At 36.5% G+C, this 19,896-nt stretch overlaps 4 protein-coding genes across 4 annotated transcripts; 2 read left to right on the top strand and 2 right to left on the bottom strand.

The window, feature by feature from the left end:
- LOC124640045 (mitochondrial amidoxime reducing component 2-like) lies at nucleotides 1-8,056 on the top strand. Its single transcript, XM_047177630.1, has 8 exons — nucleotides 1-187; nucleotides 4,612-4,846; nucleotides 5,065-5,209; nucleotides 5,523-5,617; nucleotides 6,363-6,471; nucleotides 6,846-7,051; nucleotides 7,238-7,312; nucleotides 7,836-8,056. Exons 1-8 carry the CDS (start codon nucleotides 175-177, stop codon nucleotides 7,963-7,965), a joined length of 1,008 nt encoding a protein of 335 aa, XP_047033586.1. The 5' UTR covers nucleotides 1-174; the 3' UTR covers nucleotides 7,966-8,056.
- A 148-nt stretch (nucleotides 8,057-8,204) lies between these two features.
- LOC124640044 (mitochondrial amidoxime-reducing component 1-like) lies at nucleotides 8,205-12,043 on the top strand. Its single transcript, XM_047177628.1, has 8 exons — nucleotides 8,205-8,359; nucleotides 9,652-9,886; nucleotides 9,976-10,120; nucleotides 10,523-10,617; nucleotides 10,894-11,008; nucleotides 11,163-11,368; nucleotides 11,608-11,682; nucleotides 11,772-12,043. The coding sequence occupies exons 1-8, from the start codon at nucleotides 8,347-8,349 to the stop codon at nucleotides 11,944-11,946; spliced, it is 1,059 nt and encodes a 352-aa protein (XP_047033584.1). The 5' UTR covers nucleotides 8,205-8,346; the 3' UTR covers nucleotides 11,947-12,043.
- LOC124640043 (DNA polymerase alpha subunit B) lies at nucleotides 11,988-16,911 on the bottom strand. The gene is made up of 12 exons (XM_047177627.1): nucleotides 16,757-16,911; nucleotides 16,379-16,613; nucleotides 16,142-16,187; nucleotides 15,188-15,261; nucleotides 14,471-14,638; nucleotides 13,686-13,809; nucleotides 13,470-13,594; nucleotides 13,163-13,311; nucleotides 12,788-13,022; nucleotides 12,500-12,703; nucleotides 12,236-12,419; nucleotides 11,988-12,156 (listed from the first exon to the last, which is right to left on the bottom strand). Exons 1-12 carry the CDS (start codon nucleotides 16,830-16,832, stop codon nucleotides 12,025-12,027), a joined length of 1,752 nt encoding a protein of 583 aa, XP_047033583.1. The 5' UTR covers nucleotides 16,833-16,911; the 3' UTR covers nucleotides 11,988-12,024.
- A 1,759-nt stretch (nucleotides 16,912-18,670) lies between these two features.
- LOC124640038 (trafficking protein particle complex subunit 6b) lies at nucleotides 18,671-19,887 on the bottom strand. Its single transcript, XM_047177623.1, has 3 exons — nucleotides 19,583-19,887; nucleotides 19,239-19,502; nucleotides 18,671-19,123 (listed from the first exon to the last, which is right to left on the bottom strand). Exons 1-3 carry the CDS (start codon nucleotides 19,670-19,672, stop codon nucleotides 18,998-19,000), a joined length of 480 nt encoding a protein of 159 aa, XP_047033579.1. The 5' UTR covers nucleotides 19,673-19,887; the 3' UTR covers nucleotides 18,671-18,997.
- Between the last annotated feature and the right edge of the window lie 9 nt (nucleotides 19,888-19,896).

Raw genomic sequence — 19,896 nt, forward strand, 5'->3', positions numbered from 1 at the left:
ACATAAATAGGCAACGATGAACGCAGACGCCACACTCGAGACTGCATTCATGAGTATTATCTTTACTACAATAGTACCTACTAACAGTAACATTGCAAAGCGCGGCCTCGCCAGACAGTATTTCATTGAGAACATCGTGTGACACCCGAATTTTCCATTCATATTTCAATCAAGATGTCCAGTAACGGTAAGAAGATATAAACAACATTTAACTAATAATATAAGTTATTATAACTTACGGTGTGAGTCGGAAATGACTAAATTTAGGGTCCAGTTATTGGTAAAACTGCTAGGTGTAATTAAAATAAGTATTTACACTGTATATCTTTCGCCTGTGTTTGTGTACGAGTTAAGAGAATAAGTGTACCTAACTCTCAGTAAATAGAGATAATATTCTTACATTGGGCATCATAGGTAATCTGGTACCCAGTTAAGGTGCTACACATTAATTAAAATATGTAAGTAATGCGTTTAGCTACACACTAGGAACTAAGGTGTTGTGAGCTAACTAAATTAACACCATCTACGTCGCAATAACAAGTCCGACTTGTAATACTCGTGTAGTAACACTAGGCACTAGTATATAATTTCTCAAAGTTTTACCCTCGTCCTGAACTACACTCCGCACCCGGATAAAAATAGCTAAGTAGATACTCAATCATCCGTAATTTTAATACAACTTTCTATCAGATCGAAGAACGGAATTTTACCACTAAAACTTCGCTTTCCGTCTGTCGCCAAGCTATCGCATGGACCCGTATGGTTGAACAGTTAAAATTTTCCCAGATGATAAGTTTCTATCCTTAAAATATTCAAAATTCGGACCGAATTTGATATTTTTTTAAAGTTTAAAACTTGAGTCTTAAAACTTATGAGCGGTTTTTAAATACGCTTAATAATAAATGAATTATATATTTTTAAATGATTTATTTCATCACTACAAATATTTTTTTTAGGAAATACAGTTGACAGGAATAAAATACCCGTAAGGTGATATTTTTATTTTTTATTTGCTTGTTAGATTAATAATTACAGGTAAGTACCTACCTACCTACTTTAGGTACTACTAATTCTACTCGAGCGTCTAAAAGCCTGATATTGACCTATAATTCCGTATCCATACATTGTTAAAATATCAATTAGTACCTAGGTACTTACGATATTGAACCCAGTAGTGCAACCGTCTTTATTTTTGATAGGTTATCAACATGGGTTATGAATCGAGCTGTTTACATCGACATATTTCGTAAGAAAGTTGCTAACTTATCTACCAATTTAGTCACAACAAGCGAATTACGTAATCATAATTCTAAAATTAGGATATGCACCTACTGCCTGCCTAATCAAAGTCATCTGATTTCAAGGCAATGAAATATATTTTTTAACAATACGAAACAACAAAGCTAGTTGCGGATTAAAATAACCTGTCCCTTGTTTTTAGATTAGAGATTGAACATAATTAATGTCAAATTTCAGTCCATAATCGCAAAACAACGGATGGATCGGTAATTGCAATCCGCAATAGATGGCACTAACAAATGAATTGGGTCGAATAATTTGTATTGAGGACTTACATTGACCTTACAGGGGCCCGATTCTCCTAAGTTAATATTGTCAAAATCGAATAGAAATCGAATCGAATATGATCGCAATAGCAGTTTTAACCATATCGGGCATTCTGCTACTAATAAAACCGACTTCCCAAAACACTAAAAAGCAAAAAAAAATCTATTTTTAGGTGCATCGGCCTAGAAGTCGGTGTCTAATGGATGTTACTAAGTTAATTTTGCCACCGACTTCTAGGCCGATGCACCTAAAAATAGATTTTTTTTTGCTTTTTAGTGTTTTGGGAAGTCGGTTTAATTTTTTTGTAAAAAAGTTTTTTATTTAAAGCTTTTCAGTGATACGAATAGTTGTCACTATCCATACAAGTGAGAAGTTCTCATCAATACAAAGAATATAAGTCCAAATACGAGGTATTTTACATATTCAGTTGTCGAGTTCCCTCGACTTACTTTCTCTGGTCTCCATCATCAGGTCAGCTCCAAACCTTCACTGTTGCAATGGTCTTGTCAATACAAATAATTTAAGCCCAAACACGAGGTAGTTCACATATTCAGTTGTCGAGTTCCCTCGACCCTCTCTGGTTTCCATCATCAGATCAGCTCCAAATCTTCACAGTTGAATAGTGCTTTTAGGCGTACACCTGAGTGTCAAGTTTTTACCCTATGTATGCCTACAACTTTCGAAGGTTGCCCTCGATTTCTCAGGGTTTCCATCATCAGATCCTGACCTGATGACTATGGGACCACCTCGGGAGTATATCCTATCAAACAAAAAAAGAATCATCAAAATCGATTAATAACTGGCGGAGTAATCGCGTAACAAACATACAAAAAAAAAAAAAAAAAAAAAAAAAAACGGTCGAATTGAGAACCACCTTTTTTGAAGTCGGTTAAAAAGACCAATCGTATTCAGGCCCGCCGCTAGCTGTTTGTTCGCCCGCGTGCAAAACTGACTATGCCGCCCTACGACTACATACGTTTTGTCAAAAAATATATAAGGGGGGGGGGGGGCGGATCCCGGGGGTCCGGACCCCCCGCTCATTCATATCCATCTTACTTGTCCAACAGAAAAAAATATGTACATGCACCGCTCTGATTGCAGAAAACCCACCTACTTTTGGATAAATAACTATTGCAATACATAACATACATTACACATAACTTTTTATTTACTTGAAATGTTCAGAGTAACCTAAGCCCTAAGCAGTCCTGGGTTAGCCCATAAGCAAACTAAGCAATTGCTTAGGGCATCAATGCAGTGCAATCATTACCCAAGTGACCTCTATGTATTGAAAGATTGTGATTAACTTAAACTAACGCACTTAAATATCTATAACAATGTTTAAAGTCAGTAAAATACGTTATTTGGTTGGTTTCCCGTTGAAAAATTATAAGACACATGCCATATGTAAGGAAGCGCGAGCGGAGCGAGCGCGAAGTTTTTATTTTTAAAGGACACAAAACAAATAAAAATCACTGTAAATTAACAAAGCAAAGTCAAAAAGTAAGATATGCACAGAAGTGAAGTGCAAAAGCCGCGAGCGAAGCGAGCGCGATTTTTTCCTTAGAGTTTTCATGAAGTGAACATATCATAAAAAGCCATAACGGACGTGCGCGAAAAATGTTTATTCGGAATTGAATGCCTCAACAATTAAACAAAGATAAAATGCGATATCTGACATGGAGCCGCGAGCGCAGCGAGCGCGAATTTTTTTGGGGATGCAAAGGGTGAAACAGTCAAAATTGATAGGAGACGACCAAAACTAGGGCGGCTTTTTCCGAAATTTTATTGGTTTAATTGTGCCGCCCCCTAAATAGCATTTGCCCCACGCTACGCCACTGGTTGATCTTAAATCGTTTTTAAGAATCTTTGATTTTGAAAATGTCCTTTCAACAGATGTACCTAACTGAAACCGGCAGTATAAGTAATATTCTTAGCGCTATTGCTGTGTTCGGAAATATTGAAATCAAATCATTAGTAAAAAGATATTGTATTTTTTAAATATTACGTGATAACTCGCTAGATTTGCCGCCCCCCAGGACGTGCCGCCCGCGTGCTGTGCACGCGCTGCACGCCCGCTTACGGCGGGCCTGATCGTATTCGATTGACATTTGATTGGTGTGCGATTGGTCTGCTATTTTGGTGATTTTGGTCTATACGGTAGTTTGCTGTACAATCATTTTGCAATCGTAAATCATTTGCAGACAAAATGATTCATTATTGAATGACAGAAAAGGATAAAAATGTTTATTTCAAAGAAAAAATAGCGGAATGCCACATACGCTTCAATCGTAATCGAGTCGGGATTGGATCTCAGTCGAATCGAGTCGAACGTGAATCGTATGACGCTTAAGTAAAATTAGGAGAATCGGGGCCCTGCTATTGCGATCATATTCGATTCGATTTTGACAATATTAACTTAGGAGAATCGGGCCCCAGTAAGTGCGCATAGATGTTGCGCAGTTTTGTTGCTTTGCTTGCTTTTGCTTGCCATAGTCCTCATAATTTCATACCCACAATAACGCAATTAATGTACTCCCAGCAAGCAAACTAGGTAGTAAGTAGGTTGATGCCAAGTATTTTATGGGTGGTTAATAGGACTCTGCGATAATTTTCGACATTTCCTTTTCACATGTACCTATAAAATTATATGTAGGTACATTCATTAGTCTAACTTCATCCTAGTCCCATAATATTCAATCAAAGTTACCTAGTTACTGTGTGCTTTCAAAATTAATGTTCTCTCCTAAGTGGCTGGGCGATATCACAGTTATTTATTTTATGGCGATAGGCTGATATCAATTAATGAATATTGCTGGTGTTATTTTCACTAGTAGTCGTTGTGAGCAATTCTAGAACTTTCAGTGTTTTAATATGAAATTATCTAACACTGTAGATATTTGTTGAAAAAATGGATCGTCTCAAAATAACATTTTAATCAGCATTTATAGGAAGTCGATAAGATTAAGATTCTAAAATTAAATTTAAAACAAGATGAGAAGTCTCGCACAAGTTAGATAATGTTTATCCAAATGCTTGTTCCAGTGTCAACTTATGTGACTGCCTCTATAACGGCAGCAGGAGTGCTGGGAAGCGCTTACTGCGCGTACCGCCTGTACCAGAACTATCAGGACAAACCAACGAAACTACCAGAAACATGGACGCAAGTCGGAGTTCTGAAAACGCTCAGCGTGTTCCCGATAAAGTCATGTGCACCTATTTTGTTGAACCAGGCTGAATGCACTCTTCTGGGGCTGAAAGATGGCTGGCTCCGTGACAGGTTGGTAAAGAATAATAAGAATCCGGAAATAATAACGTAATAAGCCTCCCATGCTTTAAATAAGCAATTTTGCGTAAGACTTAGGTCCCACCTAGCAGCAAAACATTTGACCCGAATTCGCCGATATTGTGGATAGTTCCTCCCTATAACACTGAAGCCAGTGATATAGGTAGTGTATAAATAACATGACTGTAATCATTTTGTTTATTTATTTACAGAGTACTGATGGTTGTCGATGAGAAAAACAATTTTATAACAGCCAGAGTTTATCCAGAACTGTTTGGTGTGGTACCTACTTTCAAGAGTTCGGTTCTCACCCTCAAATGTGCAAACATGGAGCCAGTTAGCGTTAATCTCGCCGAGGTAGGTTATGATTTGTTGTGACAAGCTAAAAACACAAGATAGGTATGTATTTACGATAACATTTTGTTTTCGGCTGTAGTTATATCTAACGTACCTAACATTATCTATCACCTTATCTAGACTTATTACTAAAGATGACTGAAAAATGAGACAGATACAATCGTTAAGTCGAGGGTCTTTCATAAATAGGGACAGATAAATCGTCCTTACATAACTATTTTACAAATGTATGTTAGGTAAATGGTAAATCTCTTATATTTTTAATTTCATCATTATATATTTAACTATTCATCTGTTTATATATAAATTTCAGGTGGTGGCTACACAGAAGCGTACTAAAGCTGTAGTATGGGGTGACCCAGTACCTGTCTACCACTGTGGCCGGGAAGTCAGTGAATGGTTCACTAAGTAAGTCGGACTGTTTCAATTTCTTAACATTAGGTACCTAATGTAATGTAATTTTACTTAAGCGACATACGATTGACATCCAACTGAGATACAACCACGGCTCAATTACGATTGAAGCGTATGTGGCATTCCGCTATGTTTTCTTTTATATAAACGTTTTTATTCCATTTTGTGATTCAGTAATTAATCATATTGTCTGCAAATGATTTACGATTGCAATATGATTGTAGAGCAGACTACCCTGTAGAAGTGTAGATAAACCAAATAGCAGACCAATTGCAAACCAATGAAATGTCTTTGGATTACGATTGGTCTTATAGTAGTAGCAGAATGCCCGCTAAGGTTAAGACTGCTAGTAAGATTCAATTGTTATCCAATCGTCACATTATTACATGAGATAGAATGAGCCTCTGGTTAAACAGCCATTTAATGAACATCTAGCCTTTTGTCTGATCAAAGCCATTCAAATTCAACTGCCACGCGGTGCCACTACATTATTTTTCTAAACACTTTATGATGAAGTTAACATTGCATTTTACGTAATTTCACATGACTGCGAATCTATAAATAAGCACACAAGTATATGTCGCAGACGATAATATAGTTTATCAAAATTACTTCTTATCGTAAACAGAACACTGGTAGACTTACCTACTTATTACAAGTTTGTGTTCCTAGAGCTCAAAATAACCAAGTTTAAAATCAAGATAAATTCCAAGAATTTAATCAATTATTTGTTTTTCAGACTGATTAATCGCAATGAAAAATACAGCCTTGTATATTATGCATCTGAAAATTGTCGTAAAATGGTGGTCAATGCTGATAAGTACTACAAATTTGGAAAGAATGATACGGTAAGTAATCGCATGAAAATATAAATAAAAAGTTAAAAGTAGGTACATATCTGACTAGAGACAAAAACTAACCAAGTGCGAGTAGGACTCGCACATGAAGGGCTCCAAAGTTTGTTGTAGGTATGGTAGCACCCTAAAATATAGTACGAAAGTGAAGTTTGAATAGGTAATAGAATAGGGTTTTTTCTTACTGTACTAATCCCAAAAGTACCCTAAGAATCTGAAGCTCTTAACTACAGCACATTAAAAGACGCAGCAATATAAATAAGGATAGGTACCTACCTGCATATTCCAACTGATTATATTGGAAATTATGTCCAACAAAGGACGTTTTTCGGCCGAGATGATAATGAACAAAATTAAAAATGTTCTAGGGTGCTTTCCCAGACGAGGCATCCTACCACCTCATCAACGAAGCATCGGTGGAAGATCTGGACAGTCGCGTGGAGAACACTCGCATCACGTCGGAACACTTCAGAGCAAATTTCTTGCTCACTGGTGCAAAGCCCTATGACGAAGACAACTGGAAGTTTGTCAAAATCGGCGAAAATGTTTTTGAAGTCATAAAGCCTTGTATGAGGTAAGATTTTCTATCTTATTTTATCAAAAACGCTCAAAATTTGGTGTTTTATTGGGTCCGTAGACTAGTGAAAAAGAACGCTTAGGTATAAGTGTGGGTATAAGGGAGGAGAGTAGACAAATTTCGGGTTTTTGATATCAAAGACTTAAGTAATTTTTTTTGACGATTACGTGACTTTACTTTCAGATGCCTTTTGACTACTATCGACCCAGAAACCGGAATCCGTGACCCCAAAGTAGAACCTCTGACAACTTTAAGAAAGTAAGTTTTCGATTAGACATTTAAGATTTTAGTTGAATACATAGATATAGCCAGCTAAAGCTATAGCTATGTCAAAAGTAGAGAAAATATAGTCGTCATGCTCGACGCGATAGACACATGTCGATGAAGAAAAGAAACATTTCTTTTCTCGATGTCAAACATCGCCATGCTCGGATCGATAGAAATCTTTCTTCGATCTGTCATTTTGTCGATTCTCCGGTAGACAAAAGCTGTTTCTATGGCGGTCATGCTAGGCCCGCTGGTGTGGAATTACAAGTACGCCGGCTGTACATTCCTTACTAGGTAGGTGGTAGATAATACCTTCAACTTCCAGACTCCGCGGGCTGCTTTGAGAAATTTTCTTAAACCCACAAAGCATTGGCGACCACCAATTGCTATCAACGGGGCATTTATACCTAGTACTTACATAAACGACAGTACCTCTTTATGTACCTGCAAGGGCACTGCTCACAATAAAGCTGTTAGACAATTCCAAAATGATTATGCTGATTTTGTGTCCTAGGTATCGTCTAGCTGCCACTCCAGCTGAGCGCAAAGCGGCAGGAAATGCCCCACGTATGGGATTACAGATGACGCTACGAAGCGGACCAGGCGGATTAGTCTCAGTCAACGATCCAATTTATGCCGCTTAATTTTTCATTTTTATACTTTAAGTTAATCTCCAGTGCCAATTCTCAATGTTTTAAGGTAAAGTTCAAGGGAGATTAAATAAAAATTGACGATCGGGATTGTTTTATTTTCGTTGACTGAATATACTTAGCAGAAAAGCGAAGCTTTCCCTGTCCCGTCCCGCGCCGATGACAACAAACGAAGAGTGAACACCGAGAGCGCCCGGCGCGGCGCCGCGACAGCTGACAGCGTGACTTGTGACTACATTCGTTCGTTCACCATACCAACCAAGTCTACCAGTGTATTATAAAACTAGCTAGCTTTGCTAGTACCATTGCATCGCGCGACCGCGACAGACTTTTGCGTCATAACGTGTGAAAATTTCACAACATATTTTCTGAAATATGTCTAATAACGGTAAGGTCATATTATTCTTAATCAAATTGCTTAAAACATTCCTGCCTGTGCTTGTTATCTATAAAAGCACCGTATTCACTGGGTTATTGATAAACAACAAATATTTATTTATCTACATTAAATTGACCACCTTTTGACTCGTTATTTATATTCAGACAAGTTTGGCTAGTCCAAAATATACGAAAAAATGTTAACTTGCGTAATATTATAATATGAACGCATCTGTTTAAAGTTTATGGACTCGAAAATTTATTGTTGTTAGTGGCAATTTTTTATGCGATTCGCTAATTAACAATAGTAGGATAAGGAATTTGAATATTTTGTCATTAATTTGTGACGCTTACATAGAAAAGTAGGTATGCTAACTTAAAAAGTTAATAAATTGTCCTGCCTACCTTTAACTTTGCGTTAAGTTAATTTAAGCTGTTAACACTTTTCTGACATATCAATTATTATTATCACGGTAACTTCTTCACTTGGCTGAGTACTTATTAACAATATAAATATAAAGACACATATATATTTACTTTGTTATTTGCAATACCTAAGCAGAGTAGGTATACGATACAGGCAATAACAAAAACACCTAATATCTATTTTTAGGTTAAGTGACGATTAAACTCTTATCACAAGGTAGAAAGTTATTTTCTTTTTTTAATAAATAAAGAAGTTAACTTTATTGGTTTGAACAAAAAAAAGAGTTTAGTAAAGAAGAGGCGCATAGGTACATGACAATTGACCTAAGAAACAAAAATAAAAATAATATTATAATATCTTACCGCATGATAAGCGAGTTCTTCTTATTTATATCGATGACTTTTTTCTGAAATATGGGACTGTCATCAAGACGAACGGACAGATAAAATGAATCCATATGAGTGCTTACTCAAAATTTTCTTTGGGAACCCTGATAGCACTTACTATATTTATCGCGATGAATTAGCCAGATCACATAATTGAGCGACTTACTGACCTCTCTAATCTTAATGACTATTAAACGGCCATGGATACCTACGCAATACAATATATCTTCTCAACGACTCATCTTTAAACCCTAAATAAAATTGTGTTATCTTGTCACGGGGAGGGTAATATTTTGTAGTACGTACCTACTTACAAGAGGTGTAGTGTTTTGTCCTTTAGTTGAGACTGACACCGCTTATCTGGTTTACTAGGCGGGAATGCGCTTGCATCTCGCCTACTATTTAACTGGTGCATTCAAGCCAGTAGGAGGATCTACGTACCTACCTAAGTTTGTTTGATGTAGCTATTTATCCAATGGTTTGTTCCAGTTCCAACTTATGTGACTGCCTCGATAACGGCAGCAGGAGTTCTGGGTAGCGCTTACTGCGCGTACCGCCTCTACCAGAACTATCAAGACAAACCAATAAAACTACCAGAAACATGGACGAAAGTCGGAGTTCTGAAGACCCTGAACGCTTACCCGGTGAAGTCTTGTGCACCAGTTTTATTGAACCAAGCTGAATGTACGCCTATGGGGCTAAGAGATGGCTGGCTCCGTGACAGGTTTGTAAGCAATTATTCGCCTGGATTATGACGTATCTAATGATCGAATACTTGCAAGGTTGATACGAAACACTGCGCTTTTTTTGCAGAGTACTGATGATGGTCGATGATCAAAACAACTTCATAACAGCCAGGGCTTTCCCTGAAATGTTGGCCATCCAGCCTTCCGTCAAGAGTTCAGTGCTCACACTAAAACATCCCAACATGGAGGATGTTAGCATCAATTTAGCCGAGGCAGGTGACTCAAGTCGAAAACAAAAGATATTTTTATAACGATATCATTTGTTTTCGCCATAATGTTGATGCACTTATTATCAAGAGAACATTAATTGGGTACATACTGCAATTATTATCTATCAAAGAGAGATAACAGTATTTAAGCCTGGATTAATTGCATGACCGAACGGTGATGGGAGTACCGTCAGCGCAGAAAAAATAACCCGTTTACAAAATATATTCGTAATATTTACGTAAAAGAATACGCAATTAAAGACGCAGAATATATCATTTTCATTCCGTTATTGTAGACAAAATTTTAAGAACGATTCAGATTTTTTAAGGTCCACTGGATTTCTAACATTTATGTACGAACTAAACTAAATGTACCTACTTAGGTATTTTGGTATTTTCTTTCAGGTCGTGGCTACTCAAGAACCTAAAACGTCAAAAGTATGGGGCGATCCCGTACCAGTCTACGACTGCGGATGGGAACCAAGTGAATGGATATCCAGGTAAACTATTGGAATGCTTATTCCTTATGGTATCGTTAGTTATATGACCATAACATGGCTTATATAACATCAATTGCGATCACGCGTTATCGATGCCTATATACCTATAAAAATTACATAGACGACGAATAGTTGAAATCTAAAGGGGTTTTCTACTAGCAGCGCTGCAAATGTTCGGACGGGAATATTACTAGTATATAATGGCTCTGAATAACACTATTTGATAATATTATTTCTAAAGAAAGCTTACCATTGTAACTTTAAAACATTTTACAGGTTGATCGATCGCACCACACAGAAGTACAGACTAGTATATTATGCGTCAAAAAAGTGTCGTAATATCAGAGCCGGAGCTTCCTTTAAGGTTTATAAATTCACAAGTAAAGATACGGTAAGTAAGGTTTTCGAGGAACATAAATTAATAAACAATATGATATAAGTACTAGCTAGTGTCTGTAGGGTAGTATTAATACATAGCTCATTTTTTCCGTTAGATAAAAAATAAAATGTTTGTAGAAGTTAATATAGATATTGAAAATTTTCAGGGAGCGTTACCTGATGAAACGTCTTACAACCTAATCAACGAGGCATCGGTGGACGACTTGAACACGCGCCTGACAGGCTCTCATGTCACACCATGCAACTTCAGACCTAACTTCGTACTCGCCGGAGCGAAGCCTTACGACGAAGACAATTGGAAGTTCGTCAAAATTGGCGAAAATGTCTTCGAAGTCATTAAGCCTTGCATGAGGTAAAATTTTGAAGATTGTAATAGAAGTGTTTTTGTTTTCCTATTGATTAAGGGTCAATTCCCACTGAAAGAGCAGCGGCCGGCAGCGGCCGTAAGAGCACGGAAAATGTAAGAGCGCGGCGCGGTGCGGCGCCGCGCGGCCCGCCGCGCTCGCGCTCAATCCCTTGCAATTACGGCCGCTGCCGGCCGCTGCTCTTTCAGTGGGAATTGACCCTAATTCTCGACTTGATTTGTTGCAGATGCGTTTTGACAACCATCGATCCTGAGACTGGAGTTCGCGACGCCAATACAGAACCTTTGACGACTTTGAGAAAGTAAATATTACAACCGTATATTTCAGTGGTGATGGAGTGCGAAGTCCAAAAAGCAGACGTGAAATTAATAAACAATACTTTTTTTCCAGGTATCGTTTAGCTGAGACTGCTAGGGAACGCAAAGCAGTCGGAAACTCACCTCGAATGGGAATACAGATGTCCCTGCGAAGCGGATCAGGCTTAGTCTCTCTCAACGATCCCATTTACGTTGTATATAGATTTGATTTTAGTCGCGGTTTTATTTTGTGTCCGTCATTCGTATAAAATCTCAACTTTTTAAGATTAACAAAAAAAAACTAAAAAAATAAAGTGGAGGAATTTTTAATACTGGCATATAGCTAATTAAATTCGTACAATCTGTGCCGAGATTTTTTTGTCTTCGTTGTCACTGGCTATCAGTAGACGAGCGAATGTTCCCCCGCCTGTTCCCTTTGATAAATGTTCCGGATTCACCACAACGCAGCCATTTACATCCTGGAAAATTATATTATACATTAAATTAATTTTCTTTGAAACTTCTTCCAATACAAAACATTCGACAAATAATACAAACCTTGACAAAGTATCTGAAGTTAGAGGGCAGAACTAAAATGTGTGGTGTGCATGACATCTGCGCGTGCGCAGTCCATAGAGCAGCGTCTACTGCCATGCCCTGTGCCGGCGGCCATAGCGGGTAGTAACTCTGCTGCATCAGAATATGGCTTGCTAGCCGTGATAATTTGTCGCCACTCATGCCACTGTATTCGATACGAAAAACATGTTAGAAAAACTTACAAATAGTAAAATATGATTAAGAAAAATAAAAAAGAATATTTACGATGAAATCTCTTCTTGACTGATGTGCATGAGGATGTCTGTGCTAGTAACCCCAATGACTATGCCATTGATATTGAATGTGCACGGATCAGGCACGAAGTGTATATTTGTATGTTTCCGCCGACTGGGGTATGCTGGCGTCGGGTAGATGTTCACGTGGAATGCGTCTTTATTACTTGCAACTATGTATATCTTTGTGTATGGGCTAGAAAGAAAATAAACATTGAAATACTATACCAACGTTATTACCTCAACTTTTGCAGAAGATATAATGCTTCTTATGGCTTACCTAGTGTTACTTAGTTCACCTAAATTATCAATTAATTTGTCAAAAAATGATTTAAAAGTTTCGGCCATAGTATTGTCTTTGACTTTGGTATGTTCACTGTCCAGAAATGGTCCCGTCATTATAACTAGATGAGGTCTGTGTGCAGTTATGTATGTTACTAAGTCTTTTAAAGGCTCATAGGCCATGTTGTCTGATGTGGTGTAGGGTCCTGCTGCTATCACTAAGGACAATTTACCTGGAACACATTTTGAAATGAAATGTTTCAGAACATAAGTGGTCTAACATTATATCTCATGTATAAAGTTTCTGTCCCATTGTCTTTATTTCCCTCGAGGGATCAATGGAAATAATACAAGATAATTTCTCTTTTCATACCTTTTAAAGTATTCATTATATCGGCTTTATGATCCGCTATTGGAGGCGATGCGTCGCAAAACACCTCGTGAGCCACAAATGTGTCACCCCGGGTGTTCACACCTCGCATCACGACGGTCTGCCCAGGAAATAAAGAATACTGCTTCACACTGTCACAAAAATAATAATTTATAGTTTTTGTTGCCGAATGAAAACGCAAATAACATGTATATTTTGACCCAAGAAAATTACAGTATAGAAGACTTTTTGCATGAGGCTAACATATACTGTTGAGTATATTTTTGCTAGTGATAGTAGATATACAGACCCGTCCAGATCCACAGGCACTGCTTGACTGAGCGATTGGTCCCAAGTACCCTGTAGGACGACACTCTTGGGGTTCAGCCTTGCGTCGGCGTCACACTCGATACGACCGGCCACCGATACTTCTGCCTGTAATTTAGTTTAAGTAAAAAAGTATTTCTATTTCAAATCCATATGATACTTTAAAATATGTTTATGGGAATATTACAGCTCTATCTACCTGTGTTTTACACTTAACTGATGTAACCTCAGTGATTCCACATTTCTTCATGATACATTGAGATAAGTAACGAATGTTGTTATCGAACGTACTAGCTTTCTCATGAAGCAGTTCAAAGCCAAACCTGTAATGGAGTATTACATTTTAAACTATAATGGCAATTGATATCTTGAAAATATTTATGTAAAAATGACTATTTATTGGTAAGATGGTGTCAGTTGGTGAAAGTTACTGAAGCTGAACTAAAACAGGATACATAAAAAAGTGGGTATGGTCGTAGGGAGAATACTTCACGGAATAATGAATAATTAAGAAATGCTCCAGTCCATAATCTTCAGACCCCCAACATTAGATCAGTTTGATAGTACCATATTCTGTTATTGAACTACATACAGCTGCCAATTTTCATGATGCTACAAGGCTGAATTACTCACAAGAATTTGGTCACTTGGGACTTGGCACTTATCAAGGATTATTCCAAAACATGCAAAGGAACTATTATGTTGAGCAAATATGGATTGGATATGAGAACTATGGACACATGATGCCTGACTCTAAGGCTGCCTGTCCACCGGAGCGGAGCTAGGCTGCGGAGTGGAGAAACTGAGAATTATATAAATTTCATTAAGTTTCATTGCCTTAGCCTTACGTAGAAGTAGGCTTCGGCGATTATTGAACTTTGGCAGAGAATAATTTCCTTCCTATCAATCAAAGCCCAGAATTGTATCTCCAAATTTTTTTTTTTATATTTCTCTGTGTTACTGCACTGTGTGCCGTATACTTACATTGCCTTAGTGTATGTTTCACCTTCATCATTAGCTACTTGTGTAATTTTCAAATTTAAAATATCATCAGGACCACAAGGCTCAGCAATACTTTGTAATAACTTTTCATCACCATAGGAGTGCACTACAGCACCTACATTTGTTCTAGACGCATATTTTGCAGAACCACTGAAATAAAAACTTGTGTTCATTTTGCACATTCACTAATGCACAAATATATTACCTTGGTTGCACAAAAATATGTGCGGCCCTATAATTTGAGAAAAAAAATGTTTAAAAGCTCTTAATTATTAATTTAACAACTTATCTACTGGCAGCTTCTTATAACCAAGTTGTTTCATGTTCCCTTATGATGCGAGTAAGATCTTGTAACATAAAAATATAGGCAAAATCAAGTGTTCATCACTAGATGAAGCCAACACTTTTCCAAATCCTAATTACCAAACTAAAGTCCACACACATTTCTGTAACCAAGATAAGCAAAAAATATATAGCTACATATCGACACCTCCTACGTATATTATCGTAACCAACAAAATGACGATTTTGCTTTTTTTACATAAAACAACTTATTTTTATTTCCATTTATTTATTTTTAAACATATATTTTACATTTTTAAATATTAAATATAAATGTAAAATATGTGTTTAAAAATAAATAAATGGAAATAAAAATAAGTCGTTTATATATATATTTATATATATTTTTGAACTTACACTGTTGGTGAATAAGTGGCAGGACATAAGTCATTTGTCTGATTAGGTGCAGATTCAATTTCAACTTTAACTCTCTGAAAATTATTAAATAAAGATATAACAATAGTAAATAATGAATGTTATCATAACCACATTATTATCAAATCGCCTGGTTCAAATAAATTGACATGTTGGTATGTTGTCAAAGATACTAAAGAATTGAGGACCTCCTCCTTTTTCGGAAGTAGGTTAATGTTGAAGCAGATTAAGTTGATGGCTGCAGACGAGTATGGATCTAGTCATGATTTGTTGTGAACATGAACCAGAGGCAAACTCGCCCACAAATAACATCAAGTTATTTCAGCACATGCAAGTTTACAGAAACTTTATATACCTGTACAGATAACAATTGGACAGTACAGGCAAACAAAAAGCAAAATTGAGTAAAAACAATTGTAAATTGTGCAGGACAGATTTTTTAAGTTATTATTGGATATAAAACTACCTTAAACGAAAAATCTATGACATTAGAAAACAAATTACTAATTTACCAGTGTTCAAGTCTCAATTTGCCATACTTATTTTTATTAAAATCGATATAGAAGTTAGTTCACTCTTCCCGCTGTTAACATTCTCTGCCGAAGTTACCATGCAAGCACTCAATGAGTGTAGATCTAGTCACAGGTATATTGTACTGTGATACTAGACATATACCCATTAGGTGCAAGCAGGTGATACCAGCTTTTCTTCATTGTAGAAATTAACATCTACCTAATGTTTTAGTATAAAAAAAAACTTCTGTGATTTGATTACAAACATTTAAAAAAGTTTTCCAAGTACATTTCTACCGCAGACGCCTACTCAATGTAACAGAACAAACTTTATGATTACTGTGTTAGGGTTAAGTTATAAATTTTGATCAAGTGCTAACAACTCAAAACGAAAGGTCAGCATTCAGCAAGACATAATTATTACCTTTGGTGTTGTGGCCATATAATTTGATAGAACTTCATTGTCTGATCTGTATCACTGCTAAGGATCAAAATTGTTGATGAAACACAACTCATTATAATCAACGTAACATTAAAAAACAAACAATCGGCAATAAGCCGTTACTTACACGGGCGGCAAGTAATATGACAAGTTACAACGGTAAGTTACAAATACTTTGGTAAATAATGAACACGTGGAGCATGCGCTTTAAAAGGATACTGAACTGAAGCGGGCGCCCCGTAAACCGTCAAACTTGTGCCGGTACCCACTTGTCCGTTTTCTTTAGCGGTAGCGTTGAAGCGATTCGCCGACCGCTTGGAAAATTCCTTTCTCACAAATATATCCAAGTTATCCAAATTCGGCGCTGCTCCGTTTAGATGGTTTAAACTGAAGGCCATCCATTGTTCTATGAAAGATTCAGCGTCGATGTTCAATTCTTCGCATAAACTTACGCCTTAGAAAAAGAAGTGAATAATGAAACAACCTTGAACATTCATTTTGAAGCGGCATAGAGTTTGTCCCAAAACTTTTGATAAAGTTGATGAACAGATTTATACATAACTAATTTACTTATCGCGTAATGATTTAGGTACTTACATTTACTTATAACTTCTTTATGTACATCTAAACCGAAAAATTGAAATTGCTCAGTCACCAATTCTTCGGAAGCCATTTTCTGTAAATTGAATTGAAAGAGCGAATGAAAGGAAAGGAAGCAAAAGAGCGCCAACGCCAATCAAAAAGTTTGCGTGTTTCTTTAAAAGTTTTGACCACAGATTAAATCGTAGAGTTTTTCTTTTATGCTATGGCAATACCAATGTGAAAAAATTAGTTAAAAAACGAAGTTTTCAACAAACATTGTTCTTTCTTGTAAAAAAATAATTTTGCAACAAAAAGATTTAAAAAATTAATTCAGCTTATTGCCTTTTTAACTTGGTACCCGCGCATATACAGTGTAAGTGCATATTTCGTTCGATTATTCATAGTGATAATTTCTAATTTAATTTATCGAATAAAAAAATATCTAAAACATTGCATCGTTTGGGCATTTGTTTTTCCCTGCCCCCACTTCTATTTTAGTGTGCCGTGGTTATACCAAAACTTTATCATTACTTATTAATAATAAATATGTGCTCAGATTTTTTTGATCTGAGAGTATGTGTATGAAAAGGTCATGCCCACAACCCTAATTTACTTAGGACGTCTTCTTTCCTCTTTTTCAGTACCCCATATGTTAAACCCTTATGCACTCTCCCTCTAAATTCTATTGTGTACTGTCCACAAGTACTGCCCTCTCATCAGTTCTCCCCCACTTACTTGCTTATGCACTATTCTTATGCTGCCCTCTATAATGCTCTTATGAACATAATATTTTTTGCCATAATGGATGGATGTGCCGAGGACCTCTTTAGGTGATCTTCACACTGCCCCGCATCACGCTGCATCTTGCGTGTCGACGCACCTACGCGCGTTCCTGCGGGAGTGCAGATCTGCATCATCGTGCGGGTTTTTCACGCACTCACGCGCGTAGGTGCGTTTTGTAAATTCACGCACAGCGAGTTCCATTTTCAAATATACACGTCACGCCCATTCAAAATCACGCGCGGCATTGCGGGATTCAGTGTGCCATACCTTGCGTCTCGCCCCGCACCTACGCGCGGGGGTGCGTGTTTCTCCGCATGTATGTGCGTGATCCGCATGAACGCGCGTGGATGCATTTTCAGTGTGTTGGACTATGCGTGTTTTCCATACAAAAGGAGATATTTCCATACAACGGAAAAAAAACGCATCCACGCACTACGCTGCATCATGCGGGCAGTGTGATAATCGCCTTAGCCAACTGCCAAAAAAGGAGGTTGTAAATTCAGATCTTCGAATATTTTTTATTGACTAGATCTGCCCCTAGTAGAATGTTGGTAGTTGTGTGGACTCGAAATTCAATAGCTACAAGAATTGAATTTCAAATTGGTTCAGCAATTTAGGAGCATTTACTGTGATACAAAAGATGTTTTCTCTTTATTATTTTAGTATATATAAGTAAATATGAGCCCTTTAGAATCTTGGAGTCATCTTTAATCATAATATTATTTTTCTCATTAACTGATCTCAATAGTTTAGATTTTTGTCCCAGCGGAGGGAAGGCCTGGTGTTCTGTAATATAGGATAAACCTACTACAGACACCGGTCTCTATGTTTAATGGAACTTGAACTACCAAATACATGTGTTATGATAATGAGAAATAAATAATGATTGATAATCACTGTTAGACACTACTGGCCTTACTACAAAAACTTAAACCCCTGTTTTACGCTTGTCTAAAAAAGATTTGGCTGCAAAATGAACCATATGTCAACGACATCATTTGTCATTTTTTTAGACAAGGCATAAACTGATGTTTAAAAGTTTTTGTGGTAAGACGGTACTTTTCTAAACAAATGTATTCAGAGTAGTTAAAAAACCCTTATTCAGCTTTTTCTTTTGAAGACTTAAATAAAAATGAAAGACCAAAATCCTTTTTTTTGAGTAGAATATGTTTATTTACAGATTTGTGTTGCATGTAACTTAAATTAATAAAAAGCTCAAACATTTATCTACCTATGTCTTTTAAACATGGTTGCTGACAAAAATATGACTAATCATGAAGTATTTTAAATATTTTAACAATGAATAGAGGTAAAATTACTATTCTTCATTAATACATAATGTTATGTTTCGGTTACAGACATTTATAATTTGATATTTTTGCTAACATAAATAATGATTGTAGACATATCTTAACATTTTATGAGACATTGTGTCAACTATTTTACTTCAACATAGCATATCCGAGCGTAATATCATGTCCTCTGCACATGTATATGAAATTTACATGATGGCATGGACTGCACTTCGGCAGTGACCACACTGTTGATGCATAAGTTAGCTAGTCCTCCTCGGATTAATCCACATGTGTACGCTACATACTGAAACAAGTACAAACACTAATTTCTAATCCATCAATTGCATTATAAAACAAAAATTAAGTAGTAACATAAAATCGCATAAAACATTTAATTGTACTTTGAAAGCACTACTTACTCTTGGAGCATATTCCAGATACTGATGACCATTAGAGAAGTTTGTAAGGAATCTGAATGCATTATCTTGTAACACATAAACGCCTTGATGGTTTGTTCGCAAATTGTCTATTTGTTTTTTATATATACATGTCCAAAAGTCTGTACATATAAACTTCATGGTATCTAGTTCATCTTTGAACCTAGGCCATTCTCTAGTTAATCTTTCCATTATTTTATATCCTGCTGCAAATCCGATATATTCTACTACTGATAGATCCACCTCCTAAAACCAAAGTTAATGTTTTAAATACTCTCAATTCATATTATGGAAAATGTTGTGGAAGTATGCAGGGAAAAAGGTACCTTTTTATCATTGTTAGCATCCTTCGATTGTTCAAGAGCATAGTTTATTATTTCGGAGTGTAGTAGTTCAAATACAATATCGTCAGCCATTGGTCTTCACTAAAGTCCTCCCATAAATAAAAAAGAACTACAATAATTTTAAAATAAAACAAAACACCTTTGAGTATTAAATTAAAAGATTTACTATTATCTTTTTAATTAGGTTTTTAGATCAACAAATGTATCAATTAATTATGTTTTTAATTTTAGTGCTTAATAAACGAAGGAAAATGGTAATTGGTCAACAAATGTCGGGATTGAAGTTGACAAGACAT

This window comes from Helicoverpa zea, chromosome 20 (genome assembly GCF_022581195.2).
Source record: "Helicoverpa zea isolate HzStark_Cry1AcR chromosome 20, ilHelZeax1.1, whole genome shotgun sequence".
In the NCBI taxonomy this organism is placed as follows: Eukaryota; Metazoa; Arthropoda; class Insecta; order Lepidoptera; family Noctuidae; genus Helicoverpa; species Helicoverpa zea.

Excerpts from the sequence above, each read along its gene's own strand:
- LOC124640038 (XM_047177623.1), bottom strand. The coding sequence starts at position 19,672 with ATGGCTGACGATATTGTATTTGAACTACTACACTCCGAAATAATAAAC. Across the intron at positions 19,503-19,582 it reads ATGCTAACAATGATAAAAAG|GAGGTGGATCTATCAGTAGT; the intron begins GTACCTTTTTCC and ends CTTTGGTTTTAG. Across the intron at positions 19,124-19,238 it reads ATCTGGAATATGCTCCAAGA|TATGTAGCGTACACATGTGG; the intron begins GTAAGTAGTGCT and ends TACTTGTTTCAG.
- LOC124640043 (XM_047177627.1), bottom strand. The coding sequence starts at position 16,832 with ATGGCTTCCGAAGAATTGGTGACTGAGCAATTTCAATTTTTCGGTTTA. Across the intron at positions 16,188-16,378 it reads GGGGCGCCCGCTTCAGTTCA|ATCAGACAATGAAGTTCTAT; the intron begins GTATCCTTTTAA and ends GCAGTGATACAG. Across the intron at positions 13,023-13,162 it reads TATAATGAATACTTTAAAAG|GTAAATTGTCCTTAGTGATA; the intron begins GTATGAAAAGAG and ends AATGTGTTCCAG.
- LOC124640045 (XM_047177630.1), top strand. Across the intron at positions 5,210-5,522 it reads TTAGCGTTAATCTCGCCGAG|GTGGTGGCTACACAGAAGCG; the intron begins GTAGGTTATGAT and ends TATAAATTTCAG. Across the intron at positions 7,052-7,237 it reads GTCATAAAGCCTTGTATGAG|ATGCCTTTTGACTACTATCG; the intron begins GTAAGATTTTCT and ends CTTTACTTTCAG.
- LOC124640044 (XM_047177628.1), top strand. Across the intron at positions 11,369-11,607 it reads GTCATTAAGCCTTGCATGAG|ATGCGTTTTGACAACCATCG; the intron begins GTAAAATTTTGA and ends GATTTGTTGCAG. Across the intron at positions 11,683-11,771 it reads CCTTTGACGACTTTGAGAAA|GTATCGTTTAGCTGAGACTG; the intron begins GTAAATATTACA and ends CTTTTTTTCCAG.